This window comes from Platichthys flesus, chromosome 14 (assembly GCF_949316205.1).
Source record: "Platichthys flesus chromosome 14, fPlaFle2.1, whole genome shotgun sequence".
NCBI lineage: Eukaryota > Metazoa > Chordata > Actinopteri > Pleuronectiformes > Pleuronectidae > Platichthys > Platichthys flesus.
In genome coordinates, this window is record NC_084958.1 from 13743406 (window position 1) to 13762736 (window position 19331).

Sequence of the window (19331 nt, forward strand, 5' to 3'; positions counted from 1 at the left end):
ATGTACTGTCTTTGCAATGTACACATATCCTAACAAGCTTGGTATTAACTTCTAAGTGTACTTCAGTTTCCCTAGGACTCATATGCACTTAGCAGGTATAATGATGCCGTCAAGCAAGTCGTAAACACAGTGTCGTTATTACATCCAGTGGCTTATTATGGGACAGGCGCCCAGGAAATCGCTTAGACAAACGTGGGACGCTCTGACAAATGACCCCTGATTGATTCTAAAGACAGGAGGGGACATTACAAGGCCTCCATGGAATAGAAAACAACGAGGGGCACTGTCCGTGGTGCTGACACAACTAAACCTAAAATGCTCCACCTGGCAACAGCACAAAGATCCATTTCCACTTGCAATATTAATACCGCTTAATGTGGATCAGGAGGTCAAGTCTGCTCAGCACTTAAAAGCTTGCAATGTTTTGGTTCACGTCGGATGATTAGTAGCCTTCGTGTGAGTCTATAAGTGCAAAGTGCTGCCCCTGTATCCGAGGGCTTTTGCTGAGACCTTTAGCTAGACTGCAGCAACACAACAAACTAACAACTGAGTGAGGTAACAAAGATATTCCAAAAAGATAACATTTTGATAGAATAGCAGCAGTAGGACTTTATTACAAAGAAATTGGTCAGATTTTACTGGATGTGGCAGGCAAAGCAATCATTATAGATCCCTTTATATATTCCTCGCAATGATTAATCAATTATACGACTAGATGAGTAGGCTGTGGGTGGTAATGGAGGGAAGTACTCCCTAATAGCATGTCTACTGTTCTCTGTTCAAAATATCCTGTACTGTGTTTGGTGAATATACACGGTGGATGTCAGGATGTTTCACACAAACACACAACGCATCCCTCTGCTGCTCGGGCCTAATGAGTCTGAGTGCTTAAAATCCATTACAAATTAAATTGTTTGCTGAGGCCATATCGAGTTCTCGGCCAAGAACTACAGGATGTCGAATTTTGTAAAGATCAGATATCACATCATGGAGAAAATGATCGTGTTCTCACACGAGGCAGATAAAATAAAAAGCACCAGTTTGATGTGGTAAAACAGTTATTGGAAAAAAAAAGTGTTTAACATTTTTACAGAAAACACAACTGGCACAAAAATACAGTTTGAAGTACATAAAAAGTGGTTGGATTGAAAATTCTTGAAAGAAAAGTTCCCAGGAAACATGATCTCAAGTCAGGTGACAGTCAAATGATGATGTGTATCCTGTTCACAGCAACGGAATCATTGTTCCAGTGTGCCACCCTCGATGTCAGGTAGTCTTGTTTAGTGAAAGCACAGTTCTTGAATTTGTTGGACTTGATACATATTTTCTGGATGGGAGCACAGTGAGGGGTCCCAGCTGTAGAGTTCCTTCTGGAAAACGAATCAGATTAGGTGTCATAAAAACGTGAAAGGCTTTTTCAGCTGCACTGAAAGTTCAATGAATAATTTAAAACCAAACCACCTAATGCAGGAATTCACTCTTGAAATTTAAACATTTGTGTTGTCGAACAATCACTTAGACGTCACCCTTTAGTTTGAATCAAGGGTCCATAGGGGATATGTATTTTTGCCGGCGAGGAAAACGGATTGAGTCTTTATGTGAGATGTAAATGGTACACAAGTTTGAATTACTTAGATTGATGCGTAATATCTGTTGTACCCACCTGCTTTCTGCTCTGTTCCTCTCTTCATTAATCTAGCAGAGGATTGATGAGGTTTGTCGTGTGGCCTCAGGTGCATGTAAGTGGCTGGAGGTTGTCCGGGTCTGTTCTGGACTGAACCTTCCTGAGGAATCATGTTGGACCAGCCGATAGCGTCGGGGGCCTCTGTGAGTGGAGGCTCCTCGATCCGGTGGGAGATGTCGCAGCTTCTACATTCCTGGTCATTCCCATCGACCGACCTCCATCTGGAAAAGAAGGGAATTTTCTAATTAGATGATACTGTGACACTTAACTGACCATAGTTAACTATGAAACTCAACAGCATAACAGATTACCTGTTCTCAATCAAAGAGCAGGCCCTGTTTTGTGCGCTGACAGTTGATGTGACAGGAACAGCCTTCACATAGCAGGTTATGTAGACCTATGGGAGCATCATTGTCAATGTGGAATACAGTAAAACTACTCATTTAGGTATTAAATAGATTGTTGCAGCAAAAAAACAATACAATTGATGTAACTGGCGATCAAGTCTACATGTGTTTTGTGGATCTGGAGAAGGCGTATGACCGGGTCCCCCGGGAGAAACTGTGGGAGGTGCTGCGGGTGTATGGGGTAAGGGGGTCTATCCTCAGGGCCATCCAATCCCTGTACTCCCAAAGCGAGAGCTTTGTTCGCGTCCTCGGCAGCCAGTCAGTTTCGTTCTCAGTGGGAGCTGGTCTCCGCCAGGGCTGCGCCTTGTCACCAATCCTGTTTGTGATATACATGGACAGGATATCGAGGCGTAGTCGTGGTGGGGAGGGGTTGCAGTTCGGTGGTCTGAGGATCTCGTCACCGCTTTTTGCAGATGACGTGGTCCTCATTGGATCATCGGCCTGTGACCTTCAGCACTCACTGGATCGGCTGGCGGCCAAGTGTGAAGCGGCTGGGATGAGGATCAGCACCGCTAAATCTGAGGCCATGACTCTTAGCAGGAAACCGATGGATTGCTTACTCCGGGTAGGAAATGAGTCCTTAGCCCAAGTGAAGGAGTTCAAGTACCTCGGGGTCTTGTTCGCGAGTGAGGGTACTATGGAGCGTGAGATTGGCCGGAGAATCGGAGCAGCGGGGGCGGAATTGCGTTCGCTTTACCGCACCGTTGTAACGAAAAGAGAGCTGAGCCGCAAGGCAAAGCTCTCGATCTACCGGTCGATCTTCGTTCCTATCCTTACCTATGGTCATGAGGGCTGGGTGATGACCGAAAGGACGAGATCGCGGGTACAAGCGGCCGAGATGAGTTTTCTCAGAAGGGTGGCTGGCGTCTCCCTTAGGGATAGGGTGAGAAGCTCAGCCATCCGTGAGGAACTCGGATTAGAGCCGCTGCTCCTGTACTTAGAAAGGAGTCAGCTGAGGTGGTTCGGGCATTTGGTAAGGATGCCCACTGGGCGCTTTCCTTGGGAGGTGTTTCAGGCACGTCGAGTGGGGAGGAGACCTCGGGGAAGACCCAGGACTAGGTGGAGAGATTATATCTCAACACTGGCCTGGGAACGCCTCGGGATCCCCCCGTCAGAGTTGGTCAATGTGGCCCGGGAAAGGGAAGTCTGGGGCCCCCTGCTTGAGCAGCTCCCCCCGCGACCCGACCCCGGATAGGCGGACGAAAATGAGATGAGTAACTGGCGATCAGTTCTTCAAATGTAAAAAAATATATTTTTTGTTTGAATTCGGGACATATACTAAGTTTATACATCCCAGTCACGAAATGAGGAAGGTGTAGTAACATTCAAGCCTTGTTTAAAAGACATGAGGGGATTTTATTTCATGACAAACCGGTTGACTATGTAATTTTGAGAAACAAAGAAAAGTTTTAGAGGAGTGTATTAAGCTACTGGAGTGGGAATTTGATAGAAAAACAGACAGGAAAAGCATTCGACCTGGTTTCTGGGCTCTTGGTAGAACTTGAAGGCATCCAGCTGAAATCTCAGCTGGTGCTCCTTAGCTCTCGGTAGGAAATGGGAGCTGGAGTTTGTCAGGTAAGCGTCAGTAAGGCACCTGTAGTAGCAGCAAAGGAAAATAAAATGTTAAAATGCTGTTGACTTAAACTGCACTCATGTATTTGATGGGTGAACTGGGGTCATGGCACTCACCCATAACGCTCAACAAAGCCATATTTTATTTTTGCCTCTGCATCAAGAGTTGCTGTGGCAACACATTGGTCAACATAGACTCGGAGGGGCACGTGGTTACCAGGGATGGCCGAGACTTCAAAGTGAATGGGGTCACCGAGGAAATATGAGTAAGATGCCCTCTCAAACTGCCAGTCCTCTAAAATAATATAAAATGCAAAACGGTGTCATTCATAGTGAAGCAGCTCTCAAACAAATGTTCCATGAGATACATCTGACGGACATTCTGCTTTTACCAGTCATGATACGCAGATTGAAAGCGATATGGTCCTCAGCCGAGGTCGTGGAGACGAGAGGAATCCAGGTGGGCTGCAGAGAAATGCCATCCAGAGCATACCTCCTGAAAATAGACAAGTCACACCATTTTCTTAAGATTCGGTCTCAGCACAAAATTAAAAATCATCCAACAAAACTGCCTCCAGCCCACCGCGTCAAAATGTGCTTACTTTTCATAATGACATTCAACTGGAATTGTTGCACCATCCAACCGATGCAAACCATCAGGGGGAGTTTCAGGTGAGTAGACAAGGATAGTAGAATAGATGATCTTCTCTTTGGTAGACTGGAACAGAATAGTGTTCGTTTTTCAGCATTTTCTACTCAGCAACATTAAGTTTAATTACCTGAACACTGACTTCATTTTATCAGCTGCTGGTTCTAAAGTGTCTGAAATAAAGGGCTGGGCAACAGGTAATATAAATAATTATCATCAATAGCAATATATGAGAACCTCAATATATATTAATATTGTTTATCGTTCATAATAGTTCCTAATCAGCATTTTTATCTTGATGTAAAACAGTGTGTAGGTGGTTAATAACACCCTCACACTTGAGTGTCCATAAACACAGCACGAAGCTTACTGAGAGTTTGGTGCCACAGTCCATGAGATGGGCCCAGATGGTGAATTCAGCCTTTCCTGACGGGGCCGCGCTACACGCACTGTATTCGGCTGCTGGTTCCGAACCCAGCCGCAGGTGTCTACCGTCCACCTGGAGGCCCGTGTCAAACAAGTCCGCCTGGACCACGACCTCCATGGAGTCCGGGTGGCACCGGAGCACCACAGGCCGAGGCCGCGCACCGAGCTCCGGTGTTCCAGTTTAACTGGCGGGCATGGCTTCTGGCGACATTCCAGATGTTGAGGCTGTTTTTTAAGAGCCGGTGGCAGATTCGTCATTTTCACAAAGCGCCTGTGTGTGAAGTGCGGTGATCTACTGAAGGTATTGCTGAAATAAAAAATCCTACAAAAACCCTTCACGAGTTCATGTGTCCGTGTCAGCATCACGTTGAGACCGCAATAAGCATTTAATTGGTAAAAAAAAAAAAAAAAAATGTAAAAAAAACCTTGAACGGGATTCGAAACAACAAGCTGAAACACTATAAGCGTCTAGCCTGATGACGATCTCACTACGCCACCGAGTCGCTGAAATTTGCATCGCGCGTTAGATAAATGTCTCGTTCTTTGCTTTGTTAGCTGTATATCACCAGATGTGCTTTAAGGTAACGCCCATGTCATCTGGTGATAGTCCGAACACAGAATAAACGCTTTAAACGTAATACCAGGCTTTACAAATCTGACGCTCCTCTTCATAGGAGACACAGGGAGCATTGAAGAACACACACGCGTCACCAGCTCCACTCGAAGTGCTTTTGTTTGTCGCTGGTGATCATTACAACGCGCACACACCAAACAACAGGTCCACGTAAACATCCCTCACGTCAACAAGGCGGAAGCTCGAGCGGTGTTTTCATGAGTTAAGTTGGTGAACGTGCTTCTAATGGACGTGTGGAGCTACACGTGTCCTCCTGTGGCTGCTGGTTAAAGTCAGCGGACGGGATTTTAAAAGATGTTCTCGTTGTTGTCGATGATCAGGTTCTGCCATCGGAGAATGAAAACAAGCCAAACGCACATCACAGAACGGGTGTGTTGGTTTTTCGTAGCTTCTGTAAGTCAGGTGTTGTTTATCTGTGTGAAATCAACAGATGATCTGTCCGAAGTGTGTCGAGTGTGTTGTCAACATGACACATGTGTGACGAGGCTAAATATAAATGTGAAAAAAATCCCACCACGGGAATCGATCTGCTGTGGTCCACATAAAAATAAACGTAGTGGCAATGGCACTGTCCACTGTACCACTGATAAGGTTACAGATGATATATTCACCTGTATGCATTCATCACTGTGAAGCCTGTGCACAACTTAACATGAGTTATTGTTTCAGGGAACACGCCCAGGTTAACTTGTGACAGTCAAAATGTAACCGTAAACTCAGCGTTATCGGTCACACGTCACACATTTGGACACCGCTGCGCCCGTGTGCTTAGCACACGCACGACATCATGAAAAACGGCTGTATCCTGCACTCATACAAAGCAGAAGCCACAAAAGAGTTTGCGTGCTTACTATAAGTCTGCGTTTCATGTGCTCGTTGATATAGTGGTTGGTATGAAGCAAGTATACAAACACGAGTAATGAGAGGCTCGTAAGAGCTTGTAGTCGGGAAAAAATACTCGTATCATGGTTTGGGGTAAGGTCTTTTATTGAGTGTCTAAATGCAACACATAGACATCTGCGCACTCATCTTCACGAAGTTCAAACTACCATGGCACTTCAAAAGTCGCTGTAGAGACTACCAATGTATGTCCAGATAACCTTTATGGTAAGTAATAGCCACACCTTTTAAGATTTGTTTGGGTCATCTGTTACTTATCTCCGTTTCCTCATCAGACAATAATACAAATGCCATCCATTTCAGTAGCGGTTTGGGGCACGGGCGAAACGTGCAGCCGCCTGCGGCAGCACATTCATCATCTGGCCCGCTTCGCGGTTCTCTCTGGCCCGCGAAGCGGTTCTCTATTATCTATCATATCATATGATAGATAATAGAGAACGCTATTATCTGTGGTTTATTTAATTTTTAAATAAATCATAGACCTGCCCGGTTCAATCGTGCCCAAAACCGCCATTGACTTTGATACTAATTTGACACCTGTGTGAAACGTTTGGCTAATCATGATTATGCAAGCCCTGGAAAAATAATTAGGAACGTAATTTCACACACGCTCAATCAAAGTCACCTGTTGGTGGCAAAGCCTACATATATGTGTTTTCAGCTTACATGATTTGTAGCGAGTAAGGAGATCCAGAGAGAGACAGCGAGAGAAAGAAAGACAGAGAATTACAAATAGCTTTAGAGAATTGAGAGAGAAAGTGATAGAGTTTGGTAGATTGTTGAGGCAAGGTTAAAGTATTTAGAGTATTTACAGCAGGGATAGTATAGACACATATTGCAGAAATAGGATAGATTATTGTAGATATTAGATATAGGATAGATTTGAGTAGCAATAGGCATAAATTAGCACAGGGTAATATTCAGATTAGTAACAGCTTAGTCAGGGACACATAGTTAGATAGTTAGAATGGACCGTAAAATGGTCAGGGAAATTGAAGACTTCCTGAGGCATAATGCCTATCCTTTAGGTTTATCCTCCAAAGAGCGGTATACCATAAAGAGGAGATGTGAAAATTACATCTTCAAGGGTAAGTAGTGGCCTTGTCTTTCCAAACAATAAGGCACTGATGTGGAGTTACAAATATCATCATGGCCCTCAGATGGGCAGCTTTACTATGTATGCCGTAGAAGGAAGCAGGGCGAGTATCTCGCCAAAGTAGTTACGTCACCAGAGGAGGCAAACGATGTGTTTGTGGCCTTCCATGCGAGCGAGCATGGTGGCCATTGCGGGATGGAGAAAACACAGGATGCCATTTCCTTGCGTTATTACTGGCCTGGGATGGAAGAGGACATAAGGAAATGGGTGAGCTTGAATTAATTTTGTCAGTAACCTCTGTGCATGGTGTAGTAAATTACACATTCTATTTCATATTCAATTTGATTCTTTTTTCATTTAATGATTCTTCACATTTGTTTAGGTATTGGAGTGTCCTCCCTGCCAGGCCAAAAGGAATGTCCTCAAAATAAAGAAGGCTTATGTTCCAATTGAGGTGACTGCCCTGAAATGACATCTTATCCCAGAAAAACAACACATTTCCATAACATGTTCTCTTTCCTCAGGTAACTGAGCCACTTGAGCTTGTTGGGATGGATCTGGTTGGAAAACTGACACCGACCAAAAATGGCCACCAGTACATTTGTGTCATGATTGACTACTTTACCAAATGGACAGAGGCCTATCCATTGAAGACCAAATGTGCTACTGAGGTGACAGACTGCATTATGGACTTCTTCTATAAGTTTGGTGCTCCAAAAAGGCTTCTCACGGACCAAGGAAGAGAATTTGTTAATACGGTAAGAACTTCTCATGCCATCTGTATCATCAGCGCCGCCGCTCCCATAACGCACACTACGCGCTGTGCGTAGGGCACAAAGTGTTGAGGGGCCATAAAAAAATAGGCAACTGGAAAATCATCAGTTATAATAATTATGTAGCCGCTCGTTTTGTTGTATCATAGGTCCGCCCGGCCTCAGCCGACGGGGGACACTAGAGCAGGTCATGCGTTCGGGACAGCACACCCGTTTATTTCCGCTCATTTTACAACTTAACTCATATCGTCACAGATCGCATTTACTTTAAAAAACCCTTTCAAAATAAGAGTCACTACCAACAACCCGCTTAGAACAGGAAATACAACTCAACCCTCAACAATAACGTCATTAAATAAAATAGCTTACAATTATAATACCGATATTATTTCAGTATAGAAATATTAAGCACCTTTTAGGCATGTATATCACAAAACAGGCAGAACAAGAGATATATTTAATTGCTCAAATAAAGTTATGATGGTGTGAATTTTCTGCTTCTAAATCTATGCTTTATTGAAGAAGATTGCTCACTTGTATACTTCTGCTTTTAAGTTTGTATTTATGGATGACTCTTTAATTTCTACGAAGATTTTGCATATCTCAATACTTGTGTGTATGTATGTTTTGGCTGTTTTGTGTACTGGGTTTACCAATTAGATTTTCCTTTATCGTTTTAATAAAATGTAAAACTGGTAGAAACAAACCTTTTTTATTCAAGGGGAGGGGGGGGGGGCATCATAAAGGAATTATGCTTAGGGCACCAAAATAGCTAGCTGCGGCACTGTATTATAAATGTTATGGGCTCAATATCAATGTTTCCACTTTTCTTTCAGCTCAACTATAATGTCTGTGAGAAGCTTGGCATTAAGAGAAGTCTCTGCTCTCCCTACCACCCCCAGACCAACGGCTTGGTGGAAAAAATGAACGGAACTATTCAGAGGTATGGTATGTCAGTTTGTGACTTTTCACATTGCAATCTTAATGTCTCAATGTTGTGTGTATGACCTAACAGGACCTTGACCAAATTGGTGGGGGAAAAGCCAAACACCTGGGATGGCCACCTCCAAGCAACCCTTTTTGCTTTAAGGACGAAGAAGCAATTAACCACCAGATACTCCCCCTTTTTCCTCATGTTTGGACGTGAGGCCAGGTACCCTACGGAGGTTCCCGAGGAGTATTTGGTATGTAGGAAAGTACACATGTATTGTGTGTATTTTGGGAAAAACTGGAAATTAGGATGTTTCACTTCATGGCCGCTGTAACTCAACATTCTGATGTGTTTCTTGACACAGGTGACAAATGATGGTGTGGAGGCTCTTATTGCCCAGGAGACCCAACCTGTTGGAATGAAGAGCCTCCCTGCCCACTACAGAAGGGCTCAAGCCAACATGGGGAAAGTGAGGGAAAAGATCAAGAGAAAGAGAGAGGAGATTGGTCATGACGACCATTTTAAAGTTGGCCAAAAGGTGATGAGGGCAAACATACGCCAGGAGCAGAGAAAGGGGGGGAAAATGGAGACCTCCATGCTCGGCCCCTTCACGATCGTGAAATTGGAGGGGAAAAGCGCGGATCTAGTCACGCCGAAAAGTAAAGTGATTCATAAAGTCAACATTGACCAATTAAGCCCATATATTGAGCCTACGCCGCGCATCCCCCACAAATGGATCACCGAATCCGTAATGTCCCTCTCACCCTCATCTCAAGTCGCCTCAACCTCAGCTCCAGCACCCTCAGTTCCAGTCCTGTCCCCCTCATCTCAAGTCGCCTCAACCTCAGCTCCAGCATCCTCAGTTCCAGTCCCGTCCCCCTCATCTCCAGTGGCCTCACCCTCATCTCCAGCCCCATCATCTCCAGCCCTGTCACCCTCATCTCCAGCCCCATCATCTCCAGCCCTGTCACCCTCATCTCCAGCCGCCTCACCGTCACCCCCATCTGCAACAGTGTGTGTCCCTTCAGACATTTTGGAAACAGGTAATAGCTAATTATGACTTAAGTTATTTTGCTAATATTTATTGCAAGTAATATGTCAACTTTTTTCTACATAGTGGTACACAACATTTGGGCTGGGAAAAAGCCGGAGGTGTTGTGGAGCAAAGCAGGCCCTTACAAACTGTTTACACGGAACCTCCAGGAACACCTTCGTCCAGATGCACTTGTGGAAAGTGAAGTAAGCAAAGTTTTCAGCATTTGGATTTTTAATTTAGAAGTGGGTCAAAATCTGATTCCATTACAGATCATCAATGCATACCTAACGATTGCGCTGAGTAATTTCTCAGAGGCAGGCAGAGGCAGGGGATATCTACTTGACTCCTTCCAAATGACGGACATTTGGAGAGGTAAAAATAAAGGACTGAGGAAGGTAAGTGATAAATGGGACTACACTGCATATGAGGGAGGATCTTTTTAATCATGCTCCTTCACTTGTAGGCCTTTTTTGTCTTGGTCATATGATTTATTTATTCTGCATCTTAATATTAGAGCAAATTGCTCCTGAGAAAACCTGTTTGATTTTCTGTGTTCTATATTGCATGAATGCAGATAGATCCCCTGGATTATGATGTCCTGATTGGAGCTGTCTGCGAGCACCATCACTGGACACTAACTGTAAGGGGCTTTGGCTATAATCACAATATACAGCTCCTGTTGTTAGAATAATTCCTTGTTGATTTTCGAATTTGTCCAGGTGATGTATCCTAAAAAGAGGCAGTCCCTTTATGTTGATCCATTTGGGGCTAGCGAGGAAGCATTAAAAAAATGCACTGCAGTAACCAGGTAAGGGGGGCCCTGGTGTGGAGGGTGTTCATAGAATTTTGAACGTGCTATTAATTATTCCTATGCTGCACAGGGCTTTCATGAGGCAGCGGGGCCACAACTGCTCACGCTGGTCCAGTCAAACAGTACCACATGCTCGACAAGTTGATGCAACCTCATGTGGTGTTATTGTGTGTAAAGTAAGTGAAGGTGCTTGAATCAGTAAGTTGAGAAATAAATGGTTGGACCATTTATGCATCCCTGTGTTTTCCACTTGTTTCTTGTTCCAGTTAGCAGACATGATTCTTAATGAAGAGGACATGGAGGACGTTTTTGACAAGACTTCCATTTTAAGGATGAGGTTGCAGATAGGCAAACGGCTGATCAAAGAAACAGGTTTGTCCCTTATTTGTTTTTATTAGCTATTGTAAAACGTGAGCTATTCATTAGGAAAAAAAATAACATAACTATGTTTCATGAACAGATGATTTGACCAACCTATGCCGAGCGTGTGGCTCATATGACACAGATGTGCAATGGGTAAGGCAGATTTTAAGCACTTTCGGTTGATGCACGTCTTAGTTATGGTACTGCCATACAGATTCTTTTCTCTACTTCCAGATTGCTTGCACACCTTGTGATCAATGGTTCCACAGAAGCTGTGTTGGGCAACCACCTGTGGAGGCACCTTTTTATTGCCCATTGTGTATTTAAACCTGTTTACTAGTATTTTATTTTTAACCGGCTCCTTGCTTTTAAGGTAGCTTGATTGATTGATAAAATGTCAGACATGTTTACCCTCATCAATGCTGCTGAAAACTTTAATGTTGATGATGTTCTCCTACACTTGACATCTATTGCGTTTCTGTCCGTCCTGGGAGACGGATCCTCACATGTGTCTCTGAGGTTTCTACGTATTTTTACCCTGTTAAAAGGGTTTTTAGTAGTTTTTCATTACTCTTGTTGAGGGTTAAGGACAGAGAATGTCACATCATGTTAAAGCCCTATGAGACAAATTGTGATTTGTGAATATGGGCTATACAAATAAAATGTGATTGATTGATGAAAGTGAAGGTGATTGCGCAGATGTCTATGTGTTGCATTTAGACACTCAATAAAAGACCTTACCCCAAACCATGATACGAGTATTTTTTCCCGACTACAAGCTCTTACGAGCCTCTCATTACTCGTGTTTGTATACTTGCTTCATACCAACCACTATATCAACGAGCACATGAAACGCAGACTTATAGTAAGCACGCAAACTCTTTTGTGGCTTCTGCTTTGTATGAGTGCAGGATACAGCCGTTTTTCATGATGTCGTGCGTGTGCTAAGCACACGGGCGCAGCGGTGTCCAAATGTGTGACGTGTGACCGATAACGCTGAGTTTACGGTTACATTTTGACTGTCACAAGTTAACCTGGGCGTGTTCCCTGAAACAATAACTCATGTTAAGTTGTGCACAGGCTTCACAGTGATGAATGCATACAGGTGAATATATCATCTGTAACCTTATCAGTGGTACAGTGGACAGTGCCATTGCCACTACGTTTATTTTTATGTGGACCACAGCAGATCGATTCCCGTGGTGGGATTTTTTTCACATTTATATTTAGCCTCGTCACACATGTGTCATGTTGACAACACACTCGACACACTTCGGACAGATCATCTGTTGATTTCACACAGATAAACAACACCTGACTTACAGAAGCTACGAAAAACCAACACACCCGTTCTGTGATGTGCGTTTGGCTTGTTTTCATTCTCCGATGGCAGAACCTGATCATCGACAACAACGAGAACATCTTTTAAAATCCCGTCCGCTGACTTTAACCAGCAGCCACAGGAGGACACGTGTAGCTCCACACGTCCATTAGAAGCACGTTCACCAACTTAACTCATGAAAACACCGCTCGAGCTTCCGCCTTGTTGACGTGAGGGATGTTTACGTGGACCTGTTGTTTGGTGTGTGCGCGTTGTAATGATCACCAGCGACAAACAAAAGCACTTCGAGTGGAGCTGGTGACGCGTGTGTGTTCTTCAATGCTCCCTGTGTCTCCTATGAAGAGGAGCGTCAGATTTGTAAAGCCTGGTATTACGTTTAAAGCGTTTATTCTGTGTTCGGACTATCACCAGATGACATGGGCGTTACCTTAAAGCACATCTGGTGATATACAGCTAACAAAGCAAAGAACGAGACATTTATCTAACGCGCGATGCAAATTTCAGCGACTCGGTGGCGTAGTGAGATCGTCATCAGGCTAGACGCTTATAGTGTTTCAGCTTGTTGTTTCGAATCCCGTTCAAGGTTTTTTTTACATTTTTTTTTTTTTTTTTTACCAATTAAATGCTTATTGCGGTCTCAACGTGATGCTGACACGGACACATGAACTCGTGAAGGGTTTTTGTAGGATTTTTTATTTCAGCAATACCTTCAGTAGATCACCGCACTTCACACACAGGCGCTTTGTGAAAATGACGAATCTGCCACCGGCTCTTAAAAAACAGCCTCAACATCTGGAATGTCGCCAGAAGCCATGCCCGCCAGTTAAACTGGAACACCGGGCTCTGCTGCTGCTGCTGTTGGGTGTAGCTGGGTGTCCAGGTGGGGCTGGTGTTCTGCACTAACCGGCTCTGTGTGAGTGTGGAGACTGAGAGGAGGACGACGATGGTCCACCAGGGTGACGACGCAGTGGTTGTCCGCAGGTTTGGCTCCATCCTCGGGCTCGAACGCTCTGGAAGACATGCGCTCCAGAGCTCAGGTTTAAGTTACTTCCCCTGATTGAGCTGAGCCACTCACACACACCTGGTCTGGTCTGAGCCACCAAACACACATCAACATCACTGTGTTAGTTTATTCAGCAGACAGCTAAGTTATTCATTCATGTTTATATACATATATAATTTTTACAGGCTACACGTGACTGTTTATACCGTTTGTTTATATTGTGGTTCTTTGGTTGACCTACATGTGGTGTGTTCTGTTTTCCACTAGATGTCACTGTAACTGTTTATCAGTTCATTCTATGCTGACTTTATAAGTAGGTCAATGTGTGTGAGGATGGGTCACAAAGAGACAAATGTCTGCGGTTGTCCTGCTCTGAGCCCTTTGGACTAAGATAAGATAAAATAAGACATGGTATGGTAAAGTAAGGTAAGGTAATATTAATTTGATTGATTCCAGGGAAGTTCACTTGTCACAGTAGAATATTGGCCGAATTAGGTAAACAAGAGATCAAGTAAAGGTATAAAATAGAATAGACTAGAACAAAGAAATCTAATTCAATAATAATAGAGAGAATATATATATATATATAATAGAGAGACATATAAGTACACCAATGGTATTTGCTATATATGTATAAGTAGGTATGATTTCTTTGTTGAAGGAAAAAACTAATAATCATCCCTCTGTTAATCAAACTGAACTTGATTTAACTTAGCTTATTAACTTAATAACAAGGGCGTTTCAATTGTAACTTGTATGATAGGCTTTCTGAAATACCAGTGACAGTGTGGTAACATCCCAGAAATGGTGCTAGTAAATTTTTTTTCTTCCTCCAAATGTGTCAGATTGAAAAATACTTAGTTGATCTCCAGGGGGAAATTGGGTTTTGTTACAGTTGATCCAGCCAACAATAGAAATATATAAAGATCAAGACATTAACAACTAATAGAAAAAACGTAACGAGTGCAAATAAATAAAAGCACACGTTTTAAAAAACGTGTGCATTATAATACGATATATAAAAGAAGCTGAATAAGAATATGTAACACACAGAATATACAATATTACAGTATTTACATTAGAAGATCATTTATTATATCTGTGTCTATGTGTGGGATTCTGATCCACCACTTCAGGAAATGGTGTCATCTGTTTTCTGTGGTAACAACGTCAGAGGTCACTCTCAACCGCTTGCAGCCACAAAGGTCAGTTGTGCTCCTGGTTTTCACTTTTGGTAAGGTTTTATGAATACCTCACTCTGCTTACCAACACTTTCAAAACATTGTGCTCACCGGAAAAAAATAGCAATGTTTAATTTTTCACTGGACGTATCGGACACCAAATATTAACTGTGACTGACTCTCAATTCCCTCTGTATATACAGTTATTTTTTAATGATATTATTTACCTGATAGTAAGTTATAGGTATAATATTGAATCATAAATGTTATACTGTTTACAAAGAGACTAAATAGCAAATAAATATACTGCATTATTGGTATGATCCCTTTTTCCCCTTTTATAAAAATAAAATTAGAAGTAGCGTTAAGAGGCTTTCAACTAAATTACCATAAAAATCATTATGACTTAAAAGTTCTGTGCAACACACAACTTTGTAGTTACTATTTTTGCACGTTGGCCAGTGAGAACACCATTTTGTTCAGCACTGGAATTTGTATGGGGATGAATGACAGTATAAGTTAACCTTCACTTGAACTTGTTGATTATCATAAGTGGGTTTTCAAAATGAACAATAACACCCTCCTGCATTTTGTTGGTGCTTAATGATTCTCAGGAAGCTCAGATGCCCGGGTAGAGTTGAAACCAGTTAAATACACTCAGGTACGTTCTCATTGTCTAGCAGCAAAAAAGAAAAATCTAATTTTGAGGAATTCAGGATCATTACATCTGTTCTTTCCTGCTAAACACATATTATAGTTTTGTTTATCAGTCGTACTTAAACAAAGTAAAGCCCAATAACTAAATGTGAACAATACTTGCTGTGACGATGTAACTAAAATCTTCTCAAAGTGACACATTCCCTGGAATTAAAGATAAAGATTGAACAAATGAACGAGACACCAGCTGGATTTATGCAAGAATTTTTTTTTATTTCATGATTCTCAGAACCAAGTGAATACCAACAATAAATAGTTGAAAATAAATAGCCCAACATTTTTAATAAATAGTATAAAATCTGTTAATACACTTTCTAAAAAAAAGTACTTTAACACATCATCTTGATGTAAGATATAAATTAAACAATTCGATAATAATAATAAATAGGCACTTTTAAGAAGTTATAGTATTTTCTCTCACAACTAAGATGGGACACAATCTATTACTGTAGTTTATGTAACGAAAGTTGTCCTGTGTGTAGCTTTCTGAAACTATCATTGTGTCAAGGCACTACAGAGAATTTATTTAGTGTGTTCCCCAGAGTTCATGTATCCAAGGACCCTGTTGATAGTGATGGTGCGGACGTGGAAGCCCTTCAGCACTTTGCAGAGTTTCAGTCTCTCATCGAAGGTGCTCGGACTGTCTGTAGGAGCCTTGATGAAGGATGACAATGAAGGATTTTTTCAGTTATACAATGTAAAGATGTTATTTCAACAAGTCTGCGTCGGTGAAATGCCTCACTTACCTGTTTTGAGGCCAAGTCTGTGGACAGAGACCACGGGAAGCAGTTCTGTTTGGAAAAAAAAGATTCACGTTTATCACTTAACTCAGTGTCCAATAGCACAAGAGCTGCTGTTGTGAGGATTAGCAGTGTGGAGATTCTACTTGAAACTTCTCTGTTGTAGCATCTCTAAACTAAATCCTTCCTTGTAACTTTGCACATGAAATCTAATCTAAAACAGATCTAAGCAGAATGGGACGTGGTGCTAAATTACTACAGGTTGAGTTACCTCCATCAGGGTTCTGAGCTGAACAGTTAGCCCAAGCAAACCCTTCGGCTGAGCTGCGAGATATTTGTAGTAGTAACGCAAATCCTCCCCGATGTTTTCCAGACATGATTTCTGGCAAAACAAGAACAACGTGTTGTCACAAACAATATAATAATAATATTCATAATAATCATAATCATTATAACACTTAATAATCATTATAATATAATGTAGAAATCATATATTTAACTTTTAATTAAGGATGGGAATAGGTTAGGTTATTCTTAAAGTAGCAAAACTCGACCTACCTGATCAAATTCTGCTTTAGTGGTTCCAGTGCATGTTGATCCCTGTGGAACAATCAGAGCTCATTTTAATCCTCAAATTAAAATGTACAGGCACAGCTTCAGAGTATTTACCAAAAGTGAATTGTATTGGGACATAATACAGCGTTACACAAGCAGCCACACTTTGGAATATATTACTGTTATTTGTTTTACTATAATGGTTTTGATTTCAGAATACGCTTTTTGTTTTATAGAGCTTTCATCATGTACCTTTGGTGCACACACAGATGGTGTATCAGTCGCCATGTTCAGCTCCACACTACGTATTGGGCAGTCAATCGCAATGAGCAGGTCATTCTAAGACAAGGAAAGAACTGTTTCTTTAAATCTGCAAATTGAAGATAATGATACAGAAATTCCTCTTCATTCAGCTTCATGTGCGTACCTGTGCAAGAGCATCAGTGATGTTCTGTAGAAGCGTCCGTGCATGTGAGACGCAGGAGTCCGTTATCGGTCCTTTACCCATCATCGGCAGGGACTGGCCGACGTGCCACAGAGGACAGCTGAGCACGAGGAGCAGGAGTGCAGCAGGGACGTCTGTCAAAAAGAGAGAAAACTGATGTTATTAATTCAATCTTGAATTTTTAAAGCCTTGTTCAGTCTGTGGATATTATACTCACAGAGCTTGGTGAGCGGCATGTTTGATACAACTGTGAATCCAGACTTTGAATGAACTGAAATGCTGTTGCGTGTTATATACTCAGGGTGATGTAGGGATTTCCCTCACATTAAAGCAGCACATTGACACCCTACTGTAAATTGAAAGAGCATAGTCAATGTTGTGTCATTTCCTTTTCCCCCACACTATACCACCAAGCGCTTCGGTGAAACTGGAATTACCACAGCCGCTATGTAAAGGGCCTTTACGTCTATCCTGAGGTTCCCATGCAGATTTACCGTGGTGATCGTTCTTTGTTGATGTTTTCACGTTGGGGACTTCAGAGTGAAAGCAGCATGTATGTTGTTCAGTAAATGTCAAAGGTGATTCACCAATGGTGCAAAAGTCAAAAACAAATATTATTTACAGAATGTGTTACAGTAAATAAAAAAAGGGATTGACAAAAGCTTGTAATGTATAAAAAATTTGGTAACGGTGGCTTTTTTAATAAAATCTTTCATACCTAACCATTATTATGAATCATTAAAATGATTACTGGTGTCAAGGAGGTTATGTTTTCTTCTGTGTGAATGTTTTTTTGTTTGATAGGGACATGAAGGAAGAACCTATTACATTTTGTTGCAGATTCAGATCAGGGAGCAGATCATGTTTCTTTAACCTGGCAAGATAGGGCCTTTTTCAACATAAAAAAAACATTTGCAGAGATCTTGAATTAAAAAGTTTGATTTAAAATATCTGCCAAATTTAGGGAGCTGATATTTGTCTGTGTTATTTGGTGGGGCTGGATTGAAGTTAAATAGTCAGTTGGTGGAGGTATGCATTCTACCTAAGTACCATTGTTATCCTTCTTTTTAAAATGTATTGTAAAATGAATTCCATTCTGTCCATATACGAATGAGACTTTGGCTTCTAATGACAAAATTTACTTTAAGATACAGTAGAGATGCGACAAGCAACAATACCCAGCAGGCAAGTAGTTATTTGTGTTTCAATTATATTTGATCAGATTAACTATTAAGGAATTTGTGGGTTAATCTTTATATTATTGTGTATATAATAACCAAAGTCATAGGTGTTTGACCTGAGAGCCTCAAGGCCTCTGCAGCAATGTGTTTGATTAGTTTAATGTTTATTTGTAGGACTTCCTATCCTGTCCTGGCTCTGAGACTATAGGACAACCCTGGGTGTCTCTTCAAGAAGATAAAAAACAACCTTCAAATGATTAACGGTGACTTAGACTCATCTGCTCCCTCTCATGTGGTTTAATACTGAATCACTTCAATTCAGCAATAAAAATTGACTCTGATGCGATCTGTGCCATTGTCATGTTGTATATTCACGTAAGAAGCAAATTTTTTATTCACTAATTGGAAGGCCTTGTTTCAATCCTGAACACAGGTTTATACATCATCAATCACAAATGCCATTTTTTACTTTTTAGAACCAAATAATATAGACAATGATACAAATTCAACGTGTGTATTTAGCTAAGCTGAGTGCAACCGACTGTTATTTTGGTCCCTGCAGTCAGAGCTGTTCCCCTCTCTTACCGAAGTGTCAACAGAAGTGTCAATACGCAGAGAAACTAAATTGCACCCGTTGGTGTGATTCTAGAGCTGAATACATGAATGAGAGCAGACTCATTCTCGTAGTGCATATGACTTGAGAGGGAAAATAGACTTATTCAGATTCAGCTGGAACTTGTAAAATGCAAATTCAATCTCAAGCAATATTCACACCATTGAAGCGTTTATTAATGAATCTTTTTATACAATCATTATATAGTACATTGATCAATGTAGCAAATGAAAGAAAAAATAAAGTTTGTGTTAACTGACATTCTTATAAAG

At 41.7% G+C, this 19331-nt stretch overlaps 2 protein-coding genes across 2 annotated transcripts; both read right to left on the minus strand.

The window, feature by feature from the left end:
• Positions 1-600: 600 nt before the first annotated feature.
• On the minus strand, positions 601-13673 carry LOC133968365 (zona pellucida sperm-binding protein 3-like). The gene is made up of 10 exons (XM_062404361.1): positions 13459-13673; positions 9837-10076; positions 4683-4904; positions 4266-4381; positions 4056-4159; positions 3781-3958; positions 3568-3685; positions 1996-2081; positions 1664-1905; positions 601-1370 (listed from the first exon to the last, which is right to left on the minus strand). Exons 1-10 carry the CDS (start codon positions 13615-13617, stop codon positions 1267-1269), a joined length of 1569 nt encoding a protein of 522 aa, XP_062260345.1. The 5' UTR covers positions 13618-13673; the 3' UTR covers positions 601-1266.
• Positions 13674-15920: 2247 nt separating this feature from the next.
• LOC133968872 (interleukin-12 subunit alpha-like) lies at positions 15921-17727 on the minus strand. Its single transcript, XM_062405110.1, has 6 exons — positions 17248-17727; positions 17073-17159; positions 16824-16865; positions 16537-16647; positions 16272-16316; positions 15921-16179 (listed from the first exon to the last, which is right to left on the minus strand). The coding sequence occupies exons 1-6, from the start codon at positions 17329-17331 to the stop codon at positions 16048-16050; spliced, it is 501 nt and encodes a 166-aa protein (XP_062261094.1). The 5' UTR covers positions 17332-17727; the 3' UTR covers positions 15921-16047.
• Positions 17728-19331: the final 1604 nt, after the last annotated feature.